The 27,316-nt window shown below is 39.9% G+C and overlaps 3 protein-coding genes across 4 annotated transcripts in view; 2 read left to right on the top strand and 1 right to left on the bottom strand.

The window, feature by feature from the left end:
- Window positions 1-4,871, top strand: part of grin2bb (glutamate receptor, ionotropic, N-methyl D-aspartate 2B, genome duplicate b) — a 133,901-nt gene extending 129,030 nt beyond the window's left edge. Inside the window, exons 15-16 of one of the 2 annotated variants that reach the window (XM_084715511.1) lie at window positions 1,595-2,597; window positions 3,588-4,871. In XM_084715511.1, the coding sequence (XP_084571637.1) occupies window positions 1,595-2,597; window positions 3,588-3,994 (1,410 nt within the window). In that variant the 3' untranslated portion in view covers window positions 3,995-4,871. Of the gene's footprint in view, window positions 1-1,594 lie in introns of both variants that reach the window. The other variant, XM_084715510.1, reaches the window with a different exon arrangement.
- An 8,935-nt stretch (window positions 4,872-13,806) lies between these two features.
- LOC146330059 (uncharacterized) lies at window positions 13,807-19,891 on the bottom strand. The gene is made up of 4 exons (XM_084713209.1): window positions 19,639-19,891; window positions 16,114-16,249; window positions 15,718-15,847; window positions 13,807-14,320 (listed from the first exon to the last, which is right to left on the bottom strand). Exons 2-4 carry the CDS (start codon window positions 16,226-16,228, stop codon window positions 13,996-13,998), a joined length of 570 nt encoding a protein of 189 aa, XP_084569335.1. The 5' UTR covers window positions 16,229-16,249; window positions 19,639-19,891; the 3' UTR covers window positions 13,807-13,995.
- A 3,614-nt stretch (window positions 19,892-23,505) lies between these two features.
- On the top strand, window positions 23,506-27,031 carry nfam1 (NFAT activating protein with ITAM motif 1). The gene is made up of 5 exons (XM_084714469.1): window positions 23,506-23,518; window positions 24,265-24,534; window positions 24,754-24,875; window positions 26,393-26,761; window positions 26,840-27,031. The coding sequence occupies exons 1-4, from the start codon at window positions 23,506-23,508 to the stop codon at window positions 26,546-26,548; spliced, it is 561 nt and encodes a 186-aa protein (XP_084570595.1). The 3' UTR covers window positions 26,549-26,761; window positions 26,840-27,031.
- The last annotated feature ends 285 nt before the right edge of the window (window positions 27,032-27,316 follow it).

Below are 27,316 nucleotides of genomic sequence, written 5' to 3'. Positions count from 1 at the left end.
CTTGCAGTCGAGACAGGGGGCTCCTGCAGCCTGCCTGAGTTCCCTCGGGTCTGGGGAGGAGGCCCTGGGGAAAAATTTGCTTCAGCCATAGATCAAAAATTAAATAGGATTTCAAAATACTTAATATACATTGTATGGCTCCAATTCACTATTTGAACTGCAGTACTCATTTTTGGGCATGTAATTGCTACATATTGCTCCTTTAATGCAGGTGTCCCAGATATCACGACAGTGAGTCAAACTTTTATAAAGTGATTCATTTCCTTGACAATGTTTTTTTTTTCATGAAAGGAAAAAGAATTAGAAAGCCAGTGGCACCAGTGTCAGCTGAATTTAAATGACATTGATTAAATCCATTGATTGGTGGTCAAAACCATGAGCTTACTGCACCCCTGGTGATATCAATCACCTCTTTGATCTGCTCATTCCCCTCTCGCGCAGTCGTCTCTGTCTGAGGTGCTGAGTGCTGAGCTGTGCGCTGTGAGGGTCCATGCCATTCCCCTGAGAAAAGCCATTTATGAACTCGGCCCCTATTACTGTTTAATAGTGTGTAAACAAGAGGGTGGTCAGAGGGAACATGGCAATGCATTAACCTCTCTCTGCCTCTGTCTGTCTCTGTATGCCTCTCTCTCTGTTGGTCTGTCTGTCTGTTTGTGTCTGCCGCTTGAAGCCCCTTTTACACTGAACAGATACACACTAACACCCACTAACATCTGGCTTCTTCTTCAGTGGTAAAGGATACAATCAACATTCAGTCCCAGGGTCAAATTACTCTGCAGTAGTCACGTCACTATTTGTCGTCTCCAGCTCCAGTCAGCAGTGACATTAACATGACACCCAGGTGGCTAATTTTTTGGCTTAGGCAATGAGGGTTTGACGTCTGCGTCAGTAACTTCCCAAAACATTTTTCATACACATTCTGTTCAGTTTTGACCCACGAGAGGGTGTGTGCCTTACTGATGGACGCTCATTTTTATTCAAACATCTGAACGGTGGATAAACATGTTATTTTCTATAAATTCTTCGTAATAAAAGTCCTACAAGCAGCAAAATCAGGAATTGTTGGATTTTTTATCGGCAGTTACTTAATACAACTCTTATCAGCTGGAAGTGAACATGAAACGGTACAATAAAGCGGATACCTAAAAGTATAAACAGCAACGCAGGAGAGAAACTAAGTTAGATAACTCAGTAACTTAGTTAGAAGCTACAAAACCGCTGTGAGCGTAACACACAGACACTTTTAAAAATGTATTTTTTCTTTGCTCTCCTGCGAACACATGGGCTGAGTCTCAGCTTTTCAGTGCACAAAAATCCAAAGGAAAACAGGTCTACCAGCAATGGAAAAAGGGCCAATCTCCTACTATTTGCAGGTTTAGCCGCCTTAACAAAAAACACGTATACACACTAATTTTGATGTAAAACAGTAATATTTATTCCCCTTTGCTTCTTGATTCCTGCTTCACATTTTACTGTTGTCTTCTTCTCACTTCAAAACTCACCACTCTGACTCTTGTTCCTTCTTCCTCTCATGGCCTGTCTCACCCTCTCGTTCTCTCTCTACCTCCCTTTTCTTGTAATTTTCACACTCCAGGGCATCTACAGCTGCATCCATGGGGTACAAATCGAGGAAAACAAGTCAACCATAGACTCACCCTCGGCCACCATGAAGAAGAACATGAACAACACCCACTCCAACATCCTGCGGTTGCTCCGCACCGCCAAGGACATGACAGCCGTCCCGGGCATTAACGGCTCTCCTCACGCTGCTCTGGAGTATAGCCACAGCGGTCGTGAGTCGGCTATCTATGACATTCAGGAGCACCGGCGCAGCCTGGTGGGTCACCCTGTAGACTGTAAGTCAGCACCGCCCTACCTGCCAGAGGACAACATGTTCAGTGACTACATCAGCGAGGTGGAGAGGACTTTTGGAAACTTGCCCCTGAAGGACAGCAACCTGTACCAGGACCATTACCTGCACCACCACCCGGCCTCGGCTCTGGGTATGTCCGGCCCCCCGCCTAATAGGCCGCGTAGCTTAGGCAGCACTAGCTCGTTGGAGGGGGGCATGTTCGATTGCGACAGTTTAGGGGGAGGGGTAGCACCCATCTTCACCACCCAGCCCCGCCCCTCTATGACTCACAGGAATACCAATAAATTTGACCTGATCGCCGGCCACACCCCTGCGGATTCCAACCAGGGTGGGTTCAAGGGCAGCAATGTGTACGGGAGGTTTTCTTTCAAAGGAGGTGCATCCAGCACGGGGCTCATCGGGGGTCACGACAGGTACTGTGGTGGGGGCGGGGCAGGCTCAGGGGGTGACGATGGGAACATCCGCTCTGATGTTTCGGATATCTCCACGCACACCGTCACCTACGGCAACCTGGAGGGCAACAACAAGCGGCGTAAGCAGTACAGGGACAGCCTGAAAAAGAGGCCAGCCTCGGCCAAGTGCAGACGGGAGCAGGACGAGATAGAGCTGAGCGGCTTGAGGAGGAGACCCCACCACCACACCGTCCACCACCACTTCCCACACGGGCCCCAGGCACACCGCACGGTCTCACCTCCCCTGGAGCGGAAGAGGGGAGGTGGAGGGGGTAATTCTTCACCTTACTTGTTCCGCAAAGACAAAGAGAACCTGAGGGATTTCTATGCGGACCAGTTCCGCTCCAAGGAGGGCAAGGCCAAGTGGGAGCAAGAGGGTGGAAGTGGAGGAAGTGGTGTGGGCGGTGGTAGCGGTGGCGGTATCTGTCAAAGCTTAGTCCCTGTGGAAGACTTCCTCAAAGGTAAAGGCAAGAAGCCAGAGTGTAAAGGTGGGCTGGGCTCAGTGTCAGCAGGACAGCAGGCCCACACCTGCTGGGAGAAGGGAGTGTCTGGGATAGGAGGTGGGGGCATAGCAGGGGGAGACTGGGAGTGTCGTAACTGCCATAGTGTGTGCCACCACAGTGGAGGCGTAGGAGGAGGCAGCACGTGCCCAACTAGCGGGGTTGGGGGGGGTACCACCAGTCGCCCCAGCTCTGCTAGCTGCAAGCGGTGCGACTCCTGTAAGATCCAGCCGAGCAACCTTTACAACATCAGTGAGGATAATAACATGGTGTTTGCTGCAGGGAAGAGTAGCGTAGCAGCCAGCCAAACACAAACTCAGGCACAGCGCAGGAAACTAGGGCCAGGTGGGAGGGTGTTACGCAGGCAGCACTCTTATGACACATTTGTGGACCTGCAGAGGGAGGGGGCAGGCCGCATGGGAGGGGTTGGTGTAGGGGGTCAGTTTGGCCAACCCCGCAGTGTGAGCTTGAAAGACAAAGACCGCTTCATGGAGGGCCCCAGCCCATATGCTCACATGTTTGAGAGGTATTCAGGCGACAGAGAGTCCATGTTCGGAGGAATAGGAGGAGATAGGGCGAAGGGAGGCTCTTCCTTCAGTTTGTTCCGTGGAGGCGAAGGTGGGTTGCATCAGCGGTCGGTGGAGGGGAGAGACCTGAGGGACAGAGATAGAGCTATGATGGGAGGTGGGGGCTGTGGTGGTGGTGGTGGTGGTGGTAGCAGAGGGGCCGGGACTTACTCCTTGTCTAAATCTCTCTACCCAGATAAGGTGAACCAGAACCCCTTCATCCCAACCTTCGGCGATGACCAGTGTCTTTTACACGGTGCCAAACCGTACTACATCAAAAAGCCACAGACGCAGCAACAGCAGCAGCAGCAGCAACTTCTCAACAACAGCCGAGGAGGAGGGGACTTCCGCGGCTCCATGGGAGCGACTTCCTATTTGCCCGCGTCCGCCACAGCTGGGGTGATGTCCAATGTGGCCCCCAGGTTCCCCAGCGAAATGTGTCTGGGCGGGGTGGGAGGGCCCATGGGGAACCACCACGGGGCCAACAAGCTACTGCCCGGGGGCAGGGACACGTTAGGTTTGGGGCAGGGACAGAGACCCTTCAACGGTGCCAGCAATGGACACGTTTATGAAAAGCTCTCCAGCATTGAGTCAGACGTCTGAGGGTGAAGACAGAGGAAGACAGAGAGAGAGACAGAGGATGAAGAAGTGGGTGAAGAAGAGACAAAGGGGGATGAAGAGAAACATACAGAGGAGAAAAAAAGAGAACCAGCACAGGCTGATGACCTCTCTGCGTGAAGAGAGTGAGCAGACACGATACTGTGTGTGTTGTTCTCACTCCACTAAATGGAAAGAATTTGGACGATGCACAGAGGCCACTGCAGGCTAAGCTGTGGTGAAGTCCGGCGGGAGACAAGTTTATAATGAGAAGAGAGGATTCTGGTGCTGCTCCGACGCTCAGAGAAAGATAGGGAGCGAGGGATGGTGGGAGGGAGGGAGGGAGGGGAAAAAAGTGAAATAAAATCTCCAGTCTCTGCTGTCTTCACATGGTCATTGTCTTTCCCTCCCTCCTGCAGTTCTTTAACACCAAAACTAACATTTTGTTTAGCAACGGAAATACAATCATGAATGAGAAATCAACACTTCTGTTGAAGTAACAGGGTAAACTAATAATAACTGTATTGATAATGTTGATAATATTATTGAATATTATTATTCCAGTGTTTAATGATGATCGGTTTGGATTGTTTTTAATTTTTATTTATTTAAATAGTTCATGTTACATATTTGTATGATGTTAATTCTTTCTTAGCTTACCAACATTACAGGAGACTGGTTGACCAGTTGTCAGTAGGGATCTTTTTCTGGGGTTCCTGTAATTTGGACTCTTCTTTGCTATTAATTCTTCATGTTTGATTTTTTTTTTATACTTTTCTTACTTTTGAGTGCTGTGAAGTGTACGTGAAAGGCATGACTCGCTGAGTACATTTTATGTACTTATAAATTTGCAAAGAAGGTCTTTTTTTCAGCTGCAGAAGCAACATCATCATACTGATTTGCCCTTTCCTCTCGTTTTTCTGCTTGGCAGTACCAAATGGGTCTTGCATTTTGAGCTGGATGTGCCTTAAAGGATTAATACTGATTTTCTACACATAAGATCTGTTTTGTTGGTAGACAGATCCACCTGCAAACAATTAATTAATTAATTTTAGAGTTGAACACACCTAAAAAATATGAGCATTCCATGACCATAATAGTATTTTAGACATTTAACAGATAATACATAGCATAACATAGAAATTGCTGCAGTAGAGGAAGCTTAAATTCCTACATATGTAGATCCCCAACAATAAAAGCAAACAACAGCAGGACTACAAGGGTTAAAACCACAGTGCCATGATGATAAACATTCCTGTTCCCCACACAAGTCAGATTAGTGCCACTGTATGTGAGGAAATACAATTCAGAAAAAAAGAATTCAGAAGCTTCTTCTTGTACAATTAATTCCTCAATTAACCCAATAGCAACTCAATTTCCTTTAAATCATTTACTAAGAAGCTCAACAAGCCTCATCACTCCTCACCTCCCACTCTTCATTTTTCCATAACAGATGACCCCAGGAACCAACTATCCATTAAATACATGGAAACCGCATTTATTGTCTACTTGTTGCACTTGTTGCACTTGTTGCGTCTCATTGGCTCTGACTCAATTGCTTGTGATGATTTTGCTGTTCAGGACAGGGATATAATGGACTCTCAGAATGAGGCCTCCATTTCCAGGATGAGCGGCCCGGCACGTTAATTATTTCATGATTATGGCTATAAGCCCTGCCTGCTGTATTAGATGGTCACATTTAAATGATGGGAGGAGTACAAGTGTTGAACATCATCACCCTGCTGGTGTACAGCACCACAGTAAACTCACCTAGTGCACAGTCGCAAATAATCACATGTTTTAGACTCATTTATTCACAACTTACTTAACTCTCACCTGTGCAACATGTCATTTGATTTCATTAAGCGTTTTTAGCTGAGAAATGGGGTTAATAGTACAGACAAACTGTATGCACTAGACAGCTTCTGAATATTATTCCCCTGTGATTTAAAGGAAAAGTTTGACATTTTGAGTAATACACTAATGTGCTTTCTTACAAAGAGTTAGATGTGAAGGCTGATGCCACTCTAATGTCAGTATACATCTGAAGTAGGGATGTGAACGGGTAAGCGTTAAGCAGGCATGCTATTATAAAAAAAGGGTTCCCTAGAGTCTGTGTGAGATAAATTTCATCATTAAAGAATGTAAGCAAAGGGTCTGTGCGGACATCGGTGAACTCGTCACTAGTTGTGACCGCGTGGCCCCTACAGTTGCCGATCTACTGTGCAAATGTGGAGCGCATCTTCCAAGCAAAGCTAATAGGCATCCCTGGGGTCTGCAGCTGTCCATGTATGTCTCCATTCAGAACTACAATAGAGCCTTTAATCTGTTAGCCACCAACAATAATTTTGCCCAGTTATGCGTGGCTATATATAGGTTAATTTGCACCCACACACTCCACTAATGGCTTTGATAGCTAACAAAAAATGAAGTTTGGTGTGGGTACATTTCATTCAGAAATAAATTTTAATTGTGTGATGCTACTCTTCAGTTTAGTTGCAGTACTAACACAGTGTTGTGCATTAAGAGAAAGCACCTGGCTGCCATGTCCACGGATGGCTCACAGCCAAAGATTACTGCTGGTCACTACTCATGTTAACAGGAGGTGGGTGATGAGCTCCAGCATTATGACATTGTTATGCTTTCAGTCAGTGCAGTCGAGGGATTCAGAGAGCTTATGTTAGTTTGGTACCTCAAGCCTGAGTTATGTCGTCAATACCTACTGTGACTAAATGCATTTAAAAACACTTTGAGGAGAAGAACAATGAGCTAAAAGCAATGTTAGCCAGGGCGATGGCTGGACAGCTCTCACAAATGAAAGCTACATCACAACTACGTTTCGCTTCATCAGTGCTGACTGAGAGATGCAGTCCAGTGTGTTCCTCATAATCCTAAATGGATGCGTGCATGGAGACCTGTGGACACCACGCACATGTAGTAGTGCACCGGAGGTTGTCTGACAACCATGCAGAGAAACTGTCTATTGCAGTGGGGACTATGAGACAATGGGTGCCTGTTGTATTTCATGTTATTTTGTGTTTTTTCTTAAAAATAAGTGGTAAATGAGTGTTAGGCTATCAAAAGCAAAATTAACCAAAACTGGCATCCCTAATTTGAAGCTACAGTGAAGAGCCAGTTAGCTGAGCTTAGCACGAAAACTGCAAATGAGGAAGCAGCTAGTAGCTGGTAGCACAATCTGACTATCAGCACCTCTAAAGCCTGCTAATTAACATGTTAATTTAATGTTATATTGTATGTTTAATCTATATGAAAACCAAAAACTTCTCATTTTTTAGTTTTACAGTTGATGTACAGATTAAACAAACATGACATGCTAATCAGTGAGCTTTAGAGGTGCCGGTAAGCAGATTTTACCTTTGGACAGGCTAGCTGTTTCCCCATGTTTTCAGTCTTAATGCTATTGATCTCTGCAAGAAGTGTATTTCCCAGAATGTTGAACTATTCCTTTAAACAATTTTCTTACAGTCAAGAGAACCTGGACAATATTTGTGTACCCCAGTGTTAACTGAGCCACCATTTTCTCCCTTCATGTTCATGCTCAAACTCTTTAAACGGAAGATAAAAAATCATTTCTGCATGTACTATAACCTTGGTTTCTCCTTCCACTGGACAATAATCTGTTTCACATGCTGAGATTCTGATGAAGGAAAGAATTTGCCCTCAAGTCCAAGGTCCTGCGTGGATTGTGTCAGCTGCAGATATTTGAGGAGAAAAAGAAGAAAAGAGGAAGGCAGGAGAAAGTAAACAGTGTCCTAGAAGCTTCAAGAAAAATCATCACCTTTGTTAGTGATCGAGTTGTTGCCATTTTGATCCTACAACATCCTACCTATCCTTCAACATCAGACACACGGGTCATCTCTGCTCTAACACATAAAAATAAACATAAGAATTGTGTTTTGTATAATTTACAGCCCTCACTACCATTATGTTACAATTTAAGACAACTGTTATCCATTTCCAGTTATTTATTATCACTTTAACATGACTTTTAGTCATTTTGCTGAAAAAAAAAGAAAAAAAAAAAAACCTAAGCACAATCTGACTGAATGGATCCAGTATTTAGTTTGTTGTACATCCCAGTCAAAACTTCAGAAGACTTTTCCTTCTCTTGGTTGACAAGTCAGTATGTATGATACTAGGGGGTCTCTAGTGTTTGTAAGGACTTGCATGTATACACTTTTTTCTTTATTTCTGTTTTTAAATCTTAACTTTTTTGCCCAGAAAAAATGGGTGTTTTTAAACAATATTTGGACTTTTATCAATTTCATTGGTACTGATGATCCATGTAGTACTGTAGGTGCGTGTGCGTGTGTGTGCTTGTTTGTGCAAGAGAAGACACCAATCTAACAGTCAAAATTTTGGTTAAATAAAAATGGCTAAATTGATTAAAAAACTTCACTAGGAAAGAAAACATTTTCTTTATTGTTAGTGTTATACAAAGATCAGTTTTCTTGATAGTTTGTGTAAATGCTTTTAAACAAGGTTGAGGTCTTGGTTAATACATTCACTGTCACTGAAGAAGCCTTCTTCATCTCAACTACTTTTCCTCTTTTATTTTTTCCTTTGAATATCTCAGTATGTTTCATTATTTCTGTTATTGTATGTGCCTGAATACATACGCTTGATTACCTCTGTGTGTGCTCATATGGGAGAGACAGAGTGTGTGTGAGAGATAACTGTTTATTGTACATGTATTATAAAACTGTATGTAAATACTTTACCTCACGCTCATGGACTTTTGATAAAAAACTGTACAAAACGGCAGAGAATAGATCTATTTGGGATAAATCTTTGATTCGTAGGTCCCCTTGCAAAATTGCTTTTGTAATGACTTCAGGCCAGGATATGTGCAATCATTTATTATTACACAGACAGTGTGCACATTTAATAAGTCAAGGTTTGTTGCTGTGTTTTGGTTTTCTTTTGGATTTGGTCAAAGACCAGCTAAGATGGTTGTTTTCTCAAAGAGCAAATTGTAAAGCACCATCATTCATTGGTACACAGAAAGCACAATAGATTATCTGTTGCATTTTTACAAGGTAGTCTCTTTTTTGTTTGGCTAATCTTCTGTTTTTGTTTTACCACAGAAGATCGAACAATTCCATCCCTGAGCTGTACAGATTGTGAAAAATGTACATATGACAAAAATCTAGTTCACCCTCGCATTTTTTGTATGGAGAGAAATTACTTGTGTGAAGAGAGTATTTCAAATTTGATTGAATATTTAGTAATATTGAAAATGAGATTAAACACAGTCAATGTGAAAATAAGTGCTGAGAAATATTATTCTTCTGTCTCTTTGGAATAAAAGTGTTGAGTATTAATAAAAAATAAGAAATCTCAAACTACTTTGTCACGTTTTATTTCCCCTCCAGCAGTTTTTAGGCATATGCTATTAGCACCCAGGTATCAGTAGCCAACAATGCTATTTGCATCTGAGGTGGAATAGCCAATGTGCACACAGTTGTTTATAGCGTAGCATTGCAGAAGCAAGCACTCAGGGTCTAAAGCCAACAGTGCTATTTGCACCAGGGCAGAATAGCCAATGTGGCTATTTACACCTGGTTGTTTATAGTCTAGCATACCAAAGACAAGAACCCAGGTATCCAAATCCAATAGTGCTATTTTCACCCTGAGTAGAGTAGCCAATGTGGTATTTACACCTGATTATTTATGGCCCAAGCACCCACCTGTTTGTAGTCAATTATATTATTTGCACTTGGGGTGGAATATAATAAATGTGGCCATTTACACCCGGTTGCTTATATTTGTAGCCTAGCATGGCAGAAAAGCACTCAGGTGATCAGAACAACACTGGTATTTGTACCCATGGTATGAGGCTATTTACACCTGTGCATTTATAGTCTAACCTGGCATGTTTCACCCCAGGTTGAAATGCCAATCGTCCAGACTGGGTTTCAAATCATGGTGTCCTATGTTTAACCCATTCATCCACCCCAATCCAGTCACTGTTTATAGCTAAACTAGGAGGCTAGGTGTAAATAGCTGAATAGCTGCTGTGTGACTGTTCTCACCTGTGTTCAAATAGTGTATAGTGTATTTTTTTTTTATCATTTGTTGTGTCCACAGGTTGGGAGCAAGCAGTATGACTTCCTTCACATATGTTGTGTTTATATTTGACATTCAAAAGTACAGCGTACATGTAGCAGATCATATTATTATGTCCCATAGGTCATCAGTGGAGTCTGAGATAATGGCTGCAGCTGAGTGTCATCCTCTGCTCTTTCGTTGCACCTTTCGTTTTTTCCTCTTCATCTTCTCATAAACAGGTCTCTCTCATCATGAGATCGATGTCACCCACCATGTTGGACAAGTGTTTTTTGTGCAGACCAAAGAGAAAATAAATAAAGAGGCATGAGAATAAACGGTGGAGCGAGAGGGAGAGAGGGGGCAAATAAAATATTGAGGGAAAGAAGAAGTGATGCAAACTGCACCGAGCAGCAGAGATCAAAGCCCCCCAAAAAATCTCACTCACTCCCCCTCGCTCTTCAGACTCTCTCCGAAAGCCTTGTCCAGCAACAGGAGTTATTTAAAGAAACCTGCAGCTTGAAAAATGTACCGATGCCTTGTTGTGTGTGTATAGACTTTGGTGGGAGAATTTTAACATCTGCAGTCCTGGATGCTGACACAGAACAAGGTGAAGCGGTGGAAACTAATCTTTTAATCAGTTTTTATCTCCTGCTCCTTGAAAAAAAAAACACTCTTTACTATTTTCTCTCTTTTCTGCTTACTTGTTCACTCCTTACACCAACCCAACAACCTCGGGATGCATTGCAACACATGTAACTACTTCTTGACAATTAACTGTTACCTAGCAACTGGCTCTTTTTCCAGAGATGGGGGAGGGAGGGGAGAAGGAGAGACACAGAGAGAGAGAGATTTATACAGTATTCCCACAGCATCTTAACTGGATTGGATGCAACAATGCATTGACAATACAATACCAAAATGGAAAGTACAGCCTGAGCTTAACGCCCACACATAGACAGCAGTGTAGAGAGGAGAGAAGAAGAGAAGGAGGGAGAGGAGGAGGAGGAGAGGAGGGGTTGATGTACAGATTACAGTATAAAAAGGGGGGTGTGTTGGAGGGGGGTGAAACACATGCAGGGGAATCAGAGGGAAACAAAAGAGGAACTGACAAGTGATGAGTGTGCACAAGCAGGTTGAAAATGAGAGAGAGAAAAAAAAGATAAAGATGCCACACTGACTGCAGTATGTGGTGAGGATGACAAGTGGAGTTGTAGAAGAGAAACTGGTTGCTGTAGAAACACTTGGCGAAAGTTTTAATGAAGGCATAAAGTTCGGATGCCTGTGCCCACAACATGAACACACACACACACCGATACACACATGCACACGATCACCATACGCAAACAAACAGTATAATTATGTTAGCAGATAATAGGCACCCCCTGCTGGGCCCACGAGGACCGTTCCTGACTTCAGCTGAGCACAAACAAAAGATCAAGCCTGCATGAATCAGTTGTAATGTCTCATCTGATTACGGCAGCAGGCGAGCACTGACACCCTGTGGCAACAACATGGCATCCTCCAGTTACTGTGTTTAATTTAAGACGTGCGGTGCACAGGTTGGTGAGAGCATGGGCTTAGTTTATGTAATATTTTCTTGTCAGTTTATTTTCCACTTACATTTAATAAGCAGAAACTTTCTTTTCTACTTTGTCTTGCACACACTGGTGAAATCAGAAAGACTTTTTGTTGTGAGTATAATCTTTTTTCTCAATATATTTTTTCTATAGTTTTTTTTAAAGGAATACTCCAACAATTTAGTATTGAATCTACATGAAATTGGGAGACTCACAAGAGGTAGACTTAAAGGTCCAGCAAGATTTACAATGATCTATTGGTAAAATATGGCAGAAATGGAATATAATATTCATAAAATAGTCATATGTGTGATTTCATTAGGGTTATAATCACCTAAAAATAAGAATAGTTTTTTGTTATCTTACAATAAGCACTTTATATCTACAGTGTGGGTCCTCTTCCTCTTATACACCGTCATGTTTCTACAGTAGCCCAGAATGGACAAACCAAACACTGGCTCTAGATACAGCCTTTTTGCATCCACCTTAATTTCTCCTACATACTTGGAAGGAGAGTAAAAGGTAAGGTGTTCACAATCTGAAAGATCACCGCTACATGCCACAAAATCCTACACAGTTGTCCATTAAAGACACAAAGTGATGATGGATCCTACTGGAAAATCAAATGGAAATCTAAGGCACAATGACCTTTCTCTCTTGTCTTGGATACTAGTAAAATCAGAAAGACGGCAAAGATGTTAGCCCACTCCATCTCTTCTTTTTGTAGAACACATGAACAACAAGTGGAAGCAATAAAAGAGCAGCCATATGGATTAATTAAATCAGATAGCTGCTCTTTTATTGCTTTTACACTATGGATACTGTGTGGATATGGCAGAGATCTTAGCCCACTCTCTTTTTGTCTTTTCTCTCCCAAGTTAGCATTATTGTAAAAAAAAAAAAAAAAAAGCACATCTTTGGGTTTCTTCTTCTTTCTTAAAGTTAGCTTAAATAACTGTTGTTGTTTTTGCTCCACTTTGTGTATGTTTCAATGATTAAAAAAACAGTCATTACAAAGTTGTTTACCTTGGTGAGATGAGAAAAGTATTTTTGGTTGCTCAGTAACAGAATTAAAAATTGATAAACGATGTTGAATTAAGTGTTTAGGATTTTCTAACCCGAGATAAAACAAGATGAATTAAGATAAGATAGGATTCCTTAAAAAGGTTAAGATTTACTTCTATAATACCTGTAATATCTGTAATAATTAGGAAAGGGCTATCTTAAGGGTCGTCTACACCAAGAATAAAAAACTATATCATGTTAAAAATCTTTCTCACTGACGGGGATGATGGAGTCGACACCACAACTATAAAGCCTGGGTCCAGAGTCCACCATCCACTTGAGTTACAACAGTGTTTAAAACAATATACTGGTAGGCTGGTTATAGTTATCGTTTTTGGTGGACAGCCCTTTAGACTCTCCTTATCTTAAGTCTTAAATCGGGAAGTTTCTGTAATATGGTCCCTAGTATTGTTTGTGTATGGAGATGGAAAGGGTTTAACATTAACTGAATAAATAAGACATAATAAAATAAATAATCATATTAATAAATACAGACAATATAAAATAAAGTCATGAAACTGAAATAAACCAATAAATAAAAGATAAAAATAAATAAATAAATCGGCCCATTTGTATGCTGCTTCTTCTCATAGTAACAGATATTGTTATATTGGATTTCTTTTTTTTTTTCTTTTTTTTTATTTCATAAAGCCACTTTTCATCACAAAGTCTTCGCCTGTCCATCATGAAAAAAACAGGGTACAGACTGTTATATGAATTATTTATTAAATTAGTACTGAACACTTGGCGTATCCATATTTGTTTATGTGCCAGTAAACGAAAAAACGCATCATGTGATAAGAACTAAAATATCTCCATGAGAAGTGAGCGACTCCATCTGCTGAGGAAGGCCAGGAGAGGAGGGTGAAAGCAAACAAGTTATTTGACCTTGTTTTTTTTTTCTGTCAGTCCTGCTGTTTCCAATGTCAGGAATGAACCTTGAAGCTTTTAGAAAAGCAGATTTTTGAGGATATTGTGCGGAAATAAGTGTCGACATGAGCTCTGGAACTGATTATAATGTAATATTATATATATTTATAGCAGTAAATGAGGAGGTGTGTGTCTCACTTCAAAATTCAATCTGACATTAAGAGGACAGTGAAATAGTGATCATCACCAGAGTTTATTAAAGATAGAGTTATTGACTGATGCAAACTCATCACTCCTGATAGAACAGGACAAGCATATATCATACTGTTATTTTACAACTATATATAAAAATGACTTCGTATATTTTATAATATTTGCAGAATCTCTTTCTTTGTCACTAACTTTCCCTCTCTCAGTATGTCTCTATGTCTCCCTCTGAATCAGCCTCACTTCTCCGTTCTTCAGGACTCTCACCCGTCTCCTCCTCACCACCCGGCTCCTCTTCGGTGGACCCGCCCTCCCCTGGCTCCTCGGGATGTACCGGGCCAGACTCGTCAGTTCTCCTCTCAGACTCTGAGGTGCCAGGGCCCGGCTACCTCCCGCCTCCTCCTCCCCCTCCTCCCGGTAGCCGTGGTGACGGAGGAACGGTTCCAGGGTTGCTAGGCGATGAGAGAGCTCTGCGATGCGCCTGCGCAGCAGAGACACTTCTCTGAACAGGTCGTTGACAGACTCGGACAAAGGGCGCACCCTGCAGGACGAGCACAGGAGGCTCAGCTTCACACAACTAGTCACACAATTAAATGTAAGTAAGACTCTGAAATCAGTTCTGATGGAGGTGTGAACAAAAATCTGTCATAGGGTTAAGATGAGTGGGAGAACTGACCATCATATACTGTAAACAACACTCACAGTCACTCTAATATTCAAATTCAAAGCTTTTTGGTATGGGAAACATGTTTACATTGACAAATCCGGTGTAAAATAAAAACAAAAGGGAAATATATATATAAACAGAAGAATTGTACTTTTGCTAGCAAGCTATAGGGCTATGTATACACAGATAATTATCTTAAAATTGAAACGAGAAGAAATGTGGACTTGCAGCTAAAAAAAAACAACAACTCACTGTAATACTATATTATTTGCTCTCTTTATACATACTTACATACAAAGCCAGAACTTTAATTTTAAAACTATAGTCATGACTTTGAAGTTGTAATTAACTACTTAAACTACATGACCAAAACTAGTTAAAAATGAAAAAGCTAATGAAAGCTAATGCTAGAAAGCTAAAGCTAATGAAATGAAAAAGCTACTTAAGTTTGAATATGGTTAAACCACCACCCAACTAAAGTTTAAGAAAAGCTGCTAAATAGACTTTGCTGAGTTATGCCAAACTTTGAACCTCAGCTTTTATGTAAATGTTCTCATTTTCTGAAGAGAAAAGAAAATGAAGCTCTTTCAAACATCGTCCCACATTGCCAGGAGGAAAAAAATACTAAATCCCATTACTTACTTGATTAAAATATGATTTTAAATAAAGTCCAAATATAACAGGATAGGAAAAAAACAGAATCAGACTTAAACAACCTATCATGTGTAATTTGTGTGTTCCTCGGGCCATGATGTTTTGTGTTTTTTGATTGTTTTATGCATGTGAATGAAGCATTTTGTTGTTATTTATAGGCTACCCACTTGCTTCAAATTGCCCCATGAAAGACAATCAAGTATTTCAACTAAACTGAATTTAACTGAAATAGCAAGAACATGGCCTTGCTGTCCTCAGCAGTAAATGTAGTCAACAAAACTATATTATATCGCTTATTAACCTTATCTTCAGTTCCACAGCTAGAATATGACAGACCAGTGTGCCTGTCAAGTATTTTAGCTTAAACAAGAAGGCAGCACAAGATGTAAAATGTGATATGACAGCATTGAGGGTTTAATGAATGGATACAAGGTATTATATAAGATCAAATGAAGGGAAATAACACCTTAAAGACTGTGCTCCTGCTAACACAAGCGACTCATGTGGGACTAACGATGTAAAAGACAGAAGAAGTGATGAAGCAGAATAAACAAAGCTCAAGCTGCTGTGACAGCATATTTTAGGATATATTTGGGTGTCATACACGTTACAGTTACCTGGAGTAGTCAGGCAGCAGTGTGCTGGGTTGAGAGTGCAGTAAAGTCCTGATCTCATTGAAGATGCGTTTCCCCCAGGCATCTAAAACTCTGGTCACACTGCGCACTGTGGCCACATTCACACTATCAGCTGAAACCCAAACACAACACATCAGGCTTTGATTGAAAACAGCCTGGATGAATCAGGAATATTACAGAAAAGCACATGTGTTGTAATGATGTTAAGCTCCAAGCAGTTATCTCATGGCGGCAGAGTTTCGTAGATTGCTGCATGCCATTCAGTTCTCCAATAAATTCTCTTTATAATTCACTACTTCAAACGTTTTTGTCACTCAGAGATTTACAGGCCCCCGTATCTCGAACACGTCAGAGATCAAAGACACGCTTGTGATTTACCTCCCTCTCTGTAGTTCCAGTACCCATAATCCAGTTCATTCTCCTCGCTGGCTGAACGGGCCCCAGTTGCCATGGCAACCGCCATCAGCACCATCAACAGAGAGGGAGGGGCCATAACAAGCAGAGAGACACTCCCCTTTTTTAAAAAAACAAAAAAGAGGGACAGGAGGAGGAGAAGAAAACAGAGGAATGTGTTAAAAAAGAGCAGATAAACTTCTTGACATGTTTGTTCTTTTAATGTAGAAGAGATGAACACAAATAGGAAAAAAAAAACATAAAATACGTGATGAAACACAGACTTCATGTGCGCTTCACATGCACCAGCCAGAAAAACTGCTGCTTTCATCAGAGTTTAAGACTCCGCAGCATGCAGATGTGCACACACATCTGTATCCAGTGGAAAGTAACTAAGTACTTTTACTTAGGTGTGATGCTTTTTCTTTTCCAATTTGTGATGCCTTTGAGATGCCTCCACTACATGTTTTAAAATAGTAACCAGTTACTTTGACATCCAAAACATACAAGCAGTTTACAAACTATGATGCATTGTTGGAAATGAAACTAACTGCATACAGCTATTACTATACTGAATACAACATCAAAGTACTACATTTTAGATCATCGATTTGAAATGGTGAATAATATGTAAGCAGGCATCTTCAACCACTGGGTCATGGCTCACTGCTGGGTCTCAGGGTGCTATCTAGTGGCCTTTTGTAACAGTGGTACTGCCAAATGGTTAAATTAAGATTAAGAAAAATTAAGACATAAAAAGGGTAATTCACAAAGCCAGTTATTTTTATAAAGTTGTATACTGTATAATTTCAAATATATGTTACGTTTGACTATTACCACGCCAACCATGACACATCATCACGTAGAGACAAAGGGAAACAGGAAAGTTTTAACTATGAGAATTGGGCCTTAAGTTAGAAAAGGATGAGAACTCCTGATGTAAGGGACAATGTACAGACAGCAGTTCATTACTGCGAAATGAAAACGATGAAAAGGTGGAAGAGGAACTGAATCGTCCTTTTTATACTGCAGCTGTGACGTCGTGACGTCGTGAACTCAGAACAGAAAACTCCCAGTTACAATGTCGTGAACACAACATGAAGGGGGTGCTCAAGTGGGCTGATCTTGTAAACTTGGTGAACACGAGCCCATTTAAACACACCATATGATCAGAACTGCATCCATACCAAACATTTTTTTATGCATAGTAACAGTCTACTATTCAGAAATAATACTTTAGAATGCAGTAATTGACCAATCAGAGTTGAGTATTTGACAAAGCTGTGTAATAAAACTACCGCCACGAGGAAAAAACTCTGTAAATCATTATAATGAGAAACTTTCTTGAAATAATGACAGGAAGTTTCTTATTATATTGAGAAGCTTTCAGATTATAATGACTAATATGATCTTTTTTTTTTTGTTTATCACATTGGCGAAATGGGCTTCCATAACGGTGCCAGGGGCTATTCTGCATAATGCATACTTTTACTTTTGATACTTTTAGGCACATTTTGTCAATAATAGTTCTGTGCTTTTCAATACTACAAGTTGTACTTCAGTTTTGTTATATAATGTGTTTTAGAGGAGGGACCGTGTGTGTGCACATCTAGGCAAAAATATTCAGGTGCATGACAAAAAATATCACTGAAGGGTCCAAAGGAGAAAAGTCTGCACGCACTGAACAGCAAGTGATAGTGACTGGAGCTGATTAGTGCCTCTACAAGAAATGCCAGTTCTTTTCTTTCTCATTTGCCTGAGAAAGACCTTAAAAGAGCCTGTCCTAAAAGGGAATCAGAATATTTCTTTGGAGCCCAACAATGTGCAGACGTTTCTCCTTCGCACACTTTTTGTTATTTGTTGGCACATTAAAAATTGTCTGTAATTTAAAGGTAGAGTCAGTAGGATTTGTTCATAAATGCATCAAAATACCAATGTTTTGGGTTTGTGAAAAGTCCTAAGCACAACAAAACAATGAGAAATCCAGGCAGAGGGCAGGCTGTCCGCAGACACAGCCACCACCACACATCTCTAGTGGGTCAGTGGTGACTGAGAGGGATTATGAAATGTGAATAAATATATTAGTTTTTTTTTAGGAAAATGTTGCAGATTATACCTGTAAAGTTATGGGATTGTAGTGTTGGAAAGTAGCTATATTTATCAAGTATTGTACTTAAGTCCATTTTCAACAAATGGAAATGTTTAAGAAAATGATGCCTTTTTATAGTTTTCTTTGAAGTCAGCTGATGAATTTCTTAAGTGTGACAGGACATACGTCACTATTACTAAAAAACAGGATTGTTCGTGACTGTCAGCCAAGTTCAAAGTGCGTGCTATAAACAAAGTTTCTAGTTGCAGTTTTAATGCCATGGTTGGGCAAATGACTTTTTATGGATTTTTATGGATTTGGTCGCCCAGTTTTCATATTGGGACTGATTCCTATGTGAATCCATTGCTGATACATAACATTAGGCTACTAACAATTAACTGATGAAGATAGTGAGTTAACATTGCTGACCGAAGTCCAGAAATACGTTTTACTCTTGTCAAATACTATAAGTGGAGAAGAGTACCAAAAATCTGGTGTTAAATGGGCCACAAGGCCATTAAAAAGAAAATGTACTTAAGTATTTCTAAAAGCAAGTACTAAAGTACTTTAATTCAAGTAAAAAAAAAAACCTGAACAACTTATGTTGGAGTAATATTTGATAAAGTAATATCTATACTTTGTCTTAGTTGTATACTACTATTTCTACTTTTATTAGGATTTTACTATTTATTCCACCACTGTGTGATTGTCCCTGCACACATAGTCCATAAATCAATAAAAGTGTACCGTGATTATAAATCCTCCTACACTTCATAAGGTTGCAGGTTGTGAGACAAAAAGTATTGTGACCTTACTTAACTTAAATAAAAAAAAAAAAAAAGTCCAAGTACTTTTGAGGGCCTGAAGAAATCAGCCTGGTTATCTTGTTTTATCAGTGGTTTATGTCTGTCATGAGAGTGACCACAGTCCAATCCAACAAAAACAAAAAGTCTTCACATCTTTTTTTTACTCTATAATCCCCTGACTCCAGGTTTGAGTGGAAAAACCAAAACAGGAGGTGAAAGCAGGCGACCCAGAAAAAAGGACAAATGACGGAGAGAGAAAAAAGCAGGATTGCATCCATATGACAAAGTCTGTGAATCATACCGGACAATAATAAGCCGGTGACTCATTGTTGAGGTATTATAAATGTTTTCATGGAGTATGAATTTGGAGGCTTATCAAAGGCGCAGTGAAAATCAGCCGTGCGTTAATCTGATGCAGCTTGTTTCACATCTGGACAAGCGTTATGTATCAACAACACTGAACCATCACAAAAAACAGCAGTGTCCCTTCACTGTGGTCACTGTGGTCTGTGTTTGTGCTGAAGTAAAGTAAAGTATTTCTAACTTTGCAAACTAACAGAGCAGAGTTTGTGCAAGTGCCTGTTTGGAAAAATGAGCAAATGATCTGATACTCACGACTTGAGATGATGATGATGCTCTGCGGGAAGTCCTTCTGCGATCTGTAGTTGTAATAGCAGATGCCTCTGCTGCTTCGCCTCTCTGCTCTGTCACTGCCCCGCTCTTTTCTCCTTCTTTCTTCTCCTCTCTCTCTTATTTCCTCTGATGGTCTCTCCACCCTCTGCTCTAGCTGTAATATAGTTAAGAAGAGAGTGTGGCAGGAGGTCCAGTGCTGGGCCACTTTTCTCAAAAACTCGTATCTTTACACCCCAACACACGCCCAACCCCTACACTTCTCTCTCTCTCTCTCTCTCTCTCTCTCTCTCTCTCTCTCTCTCTCTCTCTCTCTCTCTCTCTCACACACACACACACACACACACATACAAACTTTGTGACACCCAGCTGTTGCCAGATGTTGCATGCCCTTTTCTTTCAAATAAGTCTCATTTTCTACCCTGTTTTTTTTTTTTTTATCTCTCTTTACCTCTTTATGGAGCAGACAGGTATATGTGTCCGAAGCTGTGGCTGCAGGATCGAGTTTCAACAGAAATGTACTGTGGTCTCCTTAAAACTTGAGTTATGGACCTTTTTCATCTGTCTCTGCTTCTCACTGTCTGCCCTTTACCCTCACAAAAGCAGCTTTGAGCCTCAATGCACCTCAGAGCCATTTTTTATATAATTCTGCCACGTAAAAGAATGCAGAAAGTTATTCCCTTTCAATTTGAAGGAGAGCAGCTGAGAATATCTACCCTTTGTTTACTGTGTTTAGGAAAGCAAGAAGACATCTTTACTATACTTTACTAATGTTCTGCTACCACTTCAACTGCACTACATTCAGAGGTAAATATTTAGATTTTTACTCCACTACAGAGTTACTCTGCAGATTAAGATTTGCAAACAAACATGTTATCAGTGTACAAAATTCGTTGCATTTTTATGTATTAAACCACTGTGGGAGATGGAGGGGACAGCCCCCCCTCAATATTTAGAAAATGTGCCTTTGTCCCCCCAGTAAAAACAAGAAAGCAGCACAGGACGTTTATTTTGCTTCCCTGAGAGCCTTAGTGCATTTTATTCCATTATATTTTGAATTTTGACCTGGTGCCTGAATTTTATGTTTTCCTTTGCATAAATAAATAAAACATTACAACTATAAATTAATACAGAAAAGCCACAAATTGGTGTCTAAAATGTCACCAGAATGCAAGGAATGAAGGGCTTGATGCTCAAAATTTCCTGAACACCTGCTTATTATGTGTCTCCCAGTAACAAAAACAAAACCTATGCCCTTAGATCAGACCATTCTATAGCATATAAAGTAGCTCCACCTCCACCAGCTGCACCAATAAGATGCTGCTTAAATCAGTAACAGTGATAGAAGAATATTATGTACAGTATATATAAATGTGAGTACATTTGCTTTTAGTATTTGCAAGTAAAAGTAGCATTACTGTAACACATTATAAAAAATACATCATCCAAATTTTATTTAAAGGTTGAAAAAGTAGGATTTGTCAGTTGCTGTTTGTAAACAAACCAGAATCAAATACTGACAGTTTTGGTTGGTTAAGCTTCCATAGCAAAGCAAAATAATAAGAAAGTACTGGCAGAAGACAGGGTCTCTGCAGATACAGTCACCATCACACACTTCTACTGGGTCATAAGTGATGATTGACAAGAATTATTTTTATTTGAATCTATGATTGTTTTTCAGGAAAATCCTGTTAATGTGCCTTAAATTAAAAATACAGATGTACTGGCAACAACATTTACAGTATTTTACAGTATTACAAGTAAATGTAGTCAGTATGACAACTGTCATGACAACTGTGTAACACTGTCAGATCATTATTGTCAATGCATGAACAGGTCAGCTGAACTTTAATGTAGAGCTGCAACAATTAACGTATTAGTTGGTCAACAGAAAATTAATCTACAACTATTCTGATAATCGAATAATCCTTCAAGTCGAGTTTTCACACAAAAATACCAAATATTTGATGGTGCTGAAATGTTAGAATCTGCTGCTGTTTGTATTCTTACAATATAATATACTATATTGAACTATATAATATACTATAATATTTTGAACTGTTGATGGGACATACAAGACATTTGGAGATTCTTTTAATGAACAAATAATTAACTGAGAAAGTAATCATCAGATTAATTGATAATGAAAATAATCGTTAGTTGAAGTCCGACTTTAAGGTTGAGGTGACTCTACTTTTCATTATTTCATAGACTTTGTGGTAGTTAAATCTATGTTAGTGCATCATATTTTAGAAACTGATCAAATGTTCTTTAAAACAATTTTTTGGGGGGAAAATATACCTCTGAAATGTAGTGAAATTGGGGGCCAAAGTAGCAGTAAAGTGAAGTTCCTCAAAGTTGTAGTACTGTACTTAAAGTACTTGCAATACTTGCAGTCAAGTTCCAAGTTACTTTCCACTCCTGGAGACTTATAAAATCAAGTGATAGTTGACATTTAATCCACCATTACGTGTAAACAAATGTTTTCTCTGCACCATTTACAATTCAGTTAATCTGGTTAAAAAGATCAATCTACTAATCTATCAGTGTTTTTGTAAAGTAAAGGATTCATATAGTTAACTCACCAGGAAAGACGGGAGATAGGGAGCGTAGGAGATGGGATATGAAATGGAATGAATTATTCTTTATTGACTGGCATCCAGATGTTATTCCAGCTCTCGCTCTCTGTCTGTTTTCATGCTACGGCTGAGGTGAGGTCAGAGTTGGCCACCAATACAGCTGGAGAGAAAATGGTGAAATAGTCAAGTGTAGAGGCAGAGAGCAGGAAGGAGGAGGAAAGACGGGGGAAGAAAAGCAGAGAGACAAATGGCTGGGGTTAAATAATAATAATAATAATAACCACGGCACTTCAACATCTGCACACCTCTGCTGGCAGCTGGCAGCCTCACCGAGCGATTCAGCAGAGAGTTACCGCTATGAAGAAGCCACTACACCATCCACAGCTGGTTCACATTAACAACAGGCAATTTGTCACCTTCAGCTGGATTCTAGCCTCACACATTCACACACACACACACACTACACACACACACCACACACCACACGCTCTCCCTGCCTGCGTGAGTCTTTTCCCCCTTCTGTCTTTTAACAACCACATGACGAGGTGTGCGTCTGTGGCTCATACTTTTCTCTCTCCAACACTGTCTCACTGTGGAGGAACGCCAACATTGCACTTACTTCACATCCAGAGGCTGACATATTATGCAACCAGAAATACTCCCTCTTAACACAATACAGAGGAAGTTAGGGGCCGACTTTGTACAATTTTATCCTTCCTTTAACCTTGTTTTCCAGCTCTTAATGTTAAATGTCATTTATCAGAGTTGTATCTCTCTTCATTAGTGCCCATGTGACAAAAATTTCCCATCATAACTCTCAAGATATGAAAAAAGGATTTGTCCTAATTTAGAATTACAGATCCTAAATAACTTTAGAAATCCTGTTTTACCTTACTGCATTCTATTTTTATCTCAGGTTAAGAAACCCTAAATACTCAATCCAACATTGATTATAAACTTTTTGTCTGTTACTTAGCAACAGACAACATTTGTTTCTGTAACACAGTCCCTGGTCCCTTAAATCAATGTCACCAGTGAGTCAATGTCCAGAAATAAAAGAAAACTAACATTTTGAGGAAGTGACTTCACTAGAAACAGGAAACTCTACACTGCAGTTTATGTCCCAACAAAACTGAAAAACACTAGACCCACAGGACAGTTTCAACGAATAAGACATCAACTGTCCTACAAAAATCACAACATGGAGGCTCAACAATTTTGGCATCTTTGTTTCATCTCATTGTGGATTTTTGTCCCATGTGTATGCACAGGAATGGAAACACCAAGTAAGTAATCCAAGCTATATTTTGACTGTCACTGTATTTAGAGTGAAGAAACTGTTCTGGATCAGTAATGTAGCTTTGTTTGCAGCCAAAGATGTTAAGATATACTTATTTAGTGGCACATCAACAGCTACTAATGATTAGCCTTATTAGAAACCTATTGGTTTTTAGTTGTTGCTGTTTAATTTGGTAATTGTTTCATCTGTTAATATCGGAAACAGTAAATTGTGTTTCACACGCTCTCCAAACTCAATGTGAAATGCTTGCTTGTTGTTGGGTGACAAAAACTCTAAAACTCAAAAGGATTTCTTTTATGATGATATAAAAGAAAAACTGCAAATCCATACATTTCAGAAGCTGCAATCAGAGAATGTTTTTAATTAACAATGGACTTCAACAACTTATCAGATTTCTTTGAAATTACTTTGCACCACAGTCTAGTGGATTTTTGATTACTTAGAATGAAATATTGCACCAAATATATCTATCTATCTATCTATCTATCTATCTATCTATCTATCTATCTATCTATCTATCTATCTATCTAGAAATAAATATATAAATACATGTGTGTGTGTGTAAATGGACAGCTAGTAGCCAGTAGCTGCTAGTAGGACCAGTTCGATTCCCGGATAGCTTCCATCTGTCCATCTAGCTCAGTGGTTAACGCTTCTGACTACAACAGAATTAGAGGAAGGAAGAAGGCATTTCGGCTCTAATATTAACCTCCTTGTTATGTCCACTCACAGAATTGTCCTTGGAAAGCAGAGTGTTTGTGGTCCTCACAGGCGACGACCTCAACATTGGCTGTGAGCTGAAGATGCCAGCAAACCAAAGTAAGGACATCTTGGCATGCTTCAATCCTTTCCACAAACAGATATATGTCTGTGACGTCCAAGCGACAGCTGACCAGCCAGAAACCATTGATGTGATGCTGAAGCTGAAAAACTTGACAAGTTCAGGAGAATATTCTTGCCAATATAAAACGGCCACAGTGTACTGGTTTCTTCGAGTGAGAAGTGAGTACGAAAAAGAACATACCCAAGGTTGGGAACCACTGTATATATGTTAAAATGCACTGGTGGACTTTCAGTTTATCCCAGCATATGCAAAATATTCATTGATCTTAAATATTTTCAGCCAGTGGATTATTTGATTGACAGTTGACGAATTTATCAGCCATCCAGCTGTGATGGATTCCTGGCTCAGACTGATACTGAATGGTTTGTGTTTTCCAGATGATGGCTACAAGGAGCTCCCAGTGTATGACTACACAGAATTCATCATAGTTGCCATGTTCACAGGTTTGCTGCTGGTTTTCAGTGTGGTCGGCTCAGTGTATGTCTTCAGAGGACATTGGGTAAGATGTGCCCTGCTTGTGACCTGACAGAAGTTAAGAAACTTCCTGTGTCAATGTAAGAGACATTTCATTGTAGTGAGACTCTGCATAAAATACCATATTGAGACCTAAGATTAGATAATCACAGCCTAATGAGAATTCACAACCACAAACTAGAGACCTGGAGCATCCAAAGGATGCATGGCTTTGTTAGGTATAATGGTAGCAAGGGGGTTTCTGAGGTATTTCAAGACCAGAAGAGCTAACCATCCAATCACAGAAAAATGCAGTTCTTATAGAAATCATCAAATGTCAAAAGATTTTGACGTCAAATCACAGCTCTGTTTTTCTGTTGTGTTCCTCAAGTCTGTGGTGTCTTAATGTGGTATTTTTAAGGGATTTGTGACCCTGATTTTTTTTATCAATTCTTGAGTGGTATAAAATGGTTACATTTTACACCAAATCTGTAAAATAAATGCTATCAACTCAAGACCTGCCTGTGAGACATGATAGAGATAGACTTAACGTTCTACACACTGGCACTCTAAACTTTCAAACTGTCAACAGGTGCCTAAACAAAACACAATATTTATTGCAGATTTATGACCAGACAAACTGGACAGAGTACTGAGCTCCACATTGAATTAATCTTCAGGTTCCCAGCTTTTTTATAACACTTCTATGTGGCATATACTGTTGACCTGCTGTCCCCCCCTAAGATCTGCCCCTAAGAGTGCGTGGTCAAACATCAGATCACCTCAGGGCTGAGGTTACTTAAGATAATTCAACCCACACTACATGATGTAGAAAAGAACATTTAATCAAAGATAATTGCAGGAAGAATTCTGCACAGATTTCAGTTGAGGTTTGAGTTTTCAGTGTCCTTCAGTATGGTCAGCAGATGCTCTCACAACAAGCTTCTTTAAAGGTCAGCTGGGATTTCTGCTACTAGCCAACAGTTCTCTAACATCAGGCAGTTTTTTATGCCTTGTTGTCATCAAGTCCCTTAAAAAAAAGGGCAGCCTAGATACACCTGCGATTAGTAGCCATAAACCCAGATCAAACCTAATAAAAATAACCGAAAAAGGTGGTTTTCTTCTACACCCTGATTCAGGACAGATTTCAGTTCTGCTTCTTTTGTTTTTTAGTACTGCCTTTGACAGAGTTGACCATTATATAATACTGCAAAACAGACTTGGCTGGACTCTGAGACAGAGTCCTATTTCCAGGAAAGGAACTACTTTATCTTTAACAATTATTAACACATCTACATGGCAGTACTCACTTACAACTTCCTCGTCTGGGATTATGTTGTTTTCAAAGCTCAAGTCTATTTTGTCATCCAGGTTATTATATAGGTGTAAAGAATTAAATCAAATTGATTATTTGATAATTAACTCTTAGTCCACAAATCTGACAAAGCACAAACCTAGAGAGGGAGCTGCTGTGAGGTACATAAACACAAGAAAATCCTCAAGTATCTTCTAGTTTGAGTTTTATCCAGATTTTTTTTTGTTATATTAAATTGTCATTTTTAGAAAGTACGCAACACTGAATCTGGCGACAGCAGCAGAAAACCAAAGCAGAACAGAGGAGAGAGGAAGGAGAAAGAGACGGAGGAAGACCGTGGGGCTGCAATAACAGCTCCGTCTACATCTCTCTATGCCGTGAGAACCTATCTACTCATTTATTGAATTAAATTGTACCACTTCATATCTGTCTTCCATCCTCCCTGCGTTCATATGCTCCTTTTCTTATTTTTCTTGGGAAACTGATATGAGATATTCTCTCAGAGTCTAGAGCCTCGGCCCAGGTCCATTTATGATGTGCTGGACTGCTCGGCTGCCAACACAAAGCCAGACCAAAGTGAAGACAAACCAAAGAAGAAAAAGAAACCTAGCAATACGGTCAGTATGAACTTTAGGTGCTTTGTCACATTTAAAAAAACAATAACATTGGTGACCTGTCTTCTTCTTCCTCCACAGATGGTGCAAACCACACAACCCCAGGGTGAAGATGTATTTGAATCTGTCTATGAGAACTTTTGAATCAAAAATGCACTTTGTTATTTATATCGGTGTATGAGATAATCACAGTTTGCTTTGCCACCTGTTACCACTGGTTGAAAAAGTATTTAGATTATTTAAATGTAAAAGCACCAAAAAGCACAATGTAAAAATATTATGTATTATTATATATATATACATATTATTATGTTATAGGTTTTCAAAATGTGACTCTACAAAGTAAGTAGTGTAGTAAAACGTACAATAAATTAAGTTCAGTATTTCTCTTTGAAATATAGTAGAATGTATAAAATTGTACCTCAGACTTGTATTTAAGTGCAGTACTTGGGTAAATCTATCCAGTCACTTTCCACCACTGGCTGTTATCAGTAATAGAAATTGGAAAATAAATAAACATGTTCCTGTTCTTGTCTCAATTTCTGTCTTGAAAACACA

The sequence above is a fragment of the Lutjanus erythropterus genome, chromosome 3 (assembly GCF_056507025.1).
Source record: "Lutjanus erythropterus isolate fLutEry1 chromosome 3, fLutEry1.hap2, whole genome shotgun sequence".
Lineage (NCBI taxonomy): Eukaryota > Metazoa > Chordata > Actinopteri > Lutjaniformes > Lutjanidae > Lutjanus > Lutjanus erythropterus.
The sequence above is the reverse complement of the archived record's forward strand: the minus strand, read 5'-3'. Positions and strand labels throughout refer to the sequence as shown.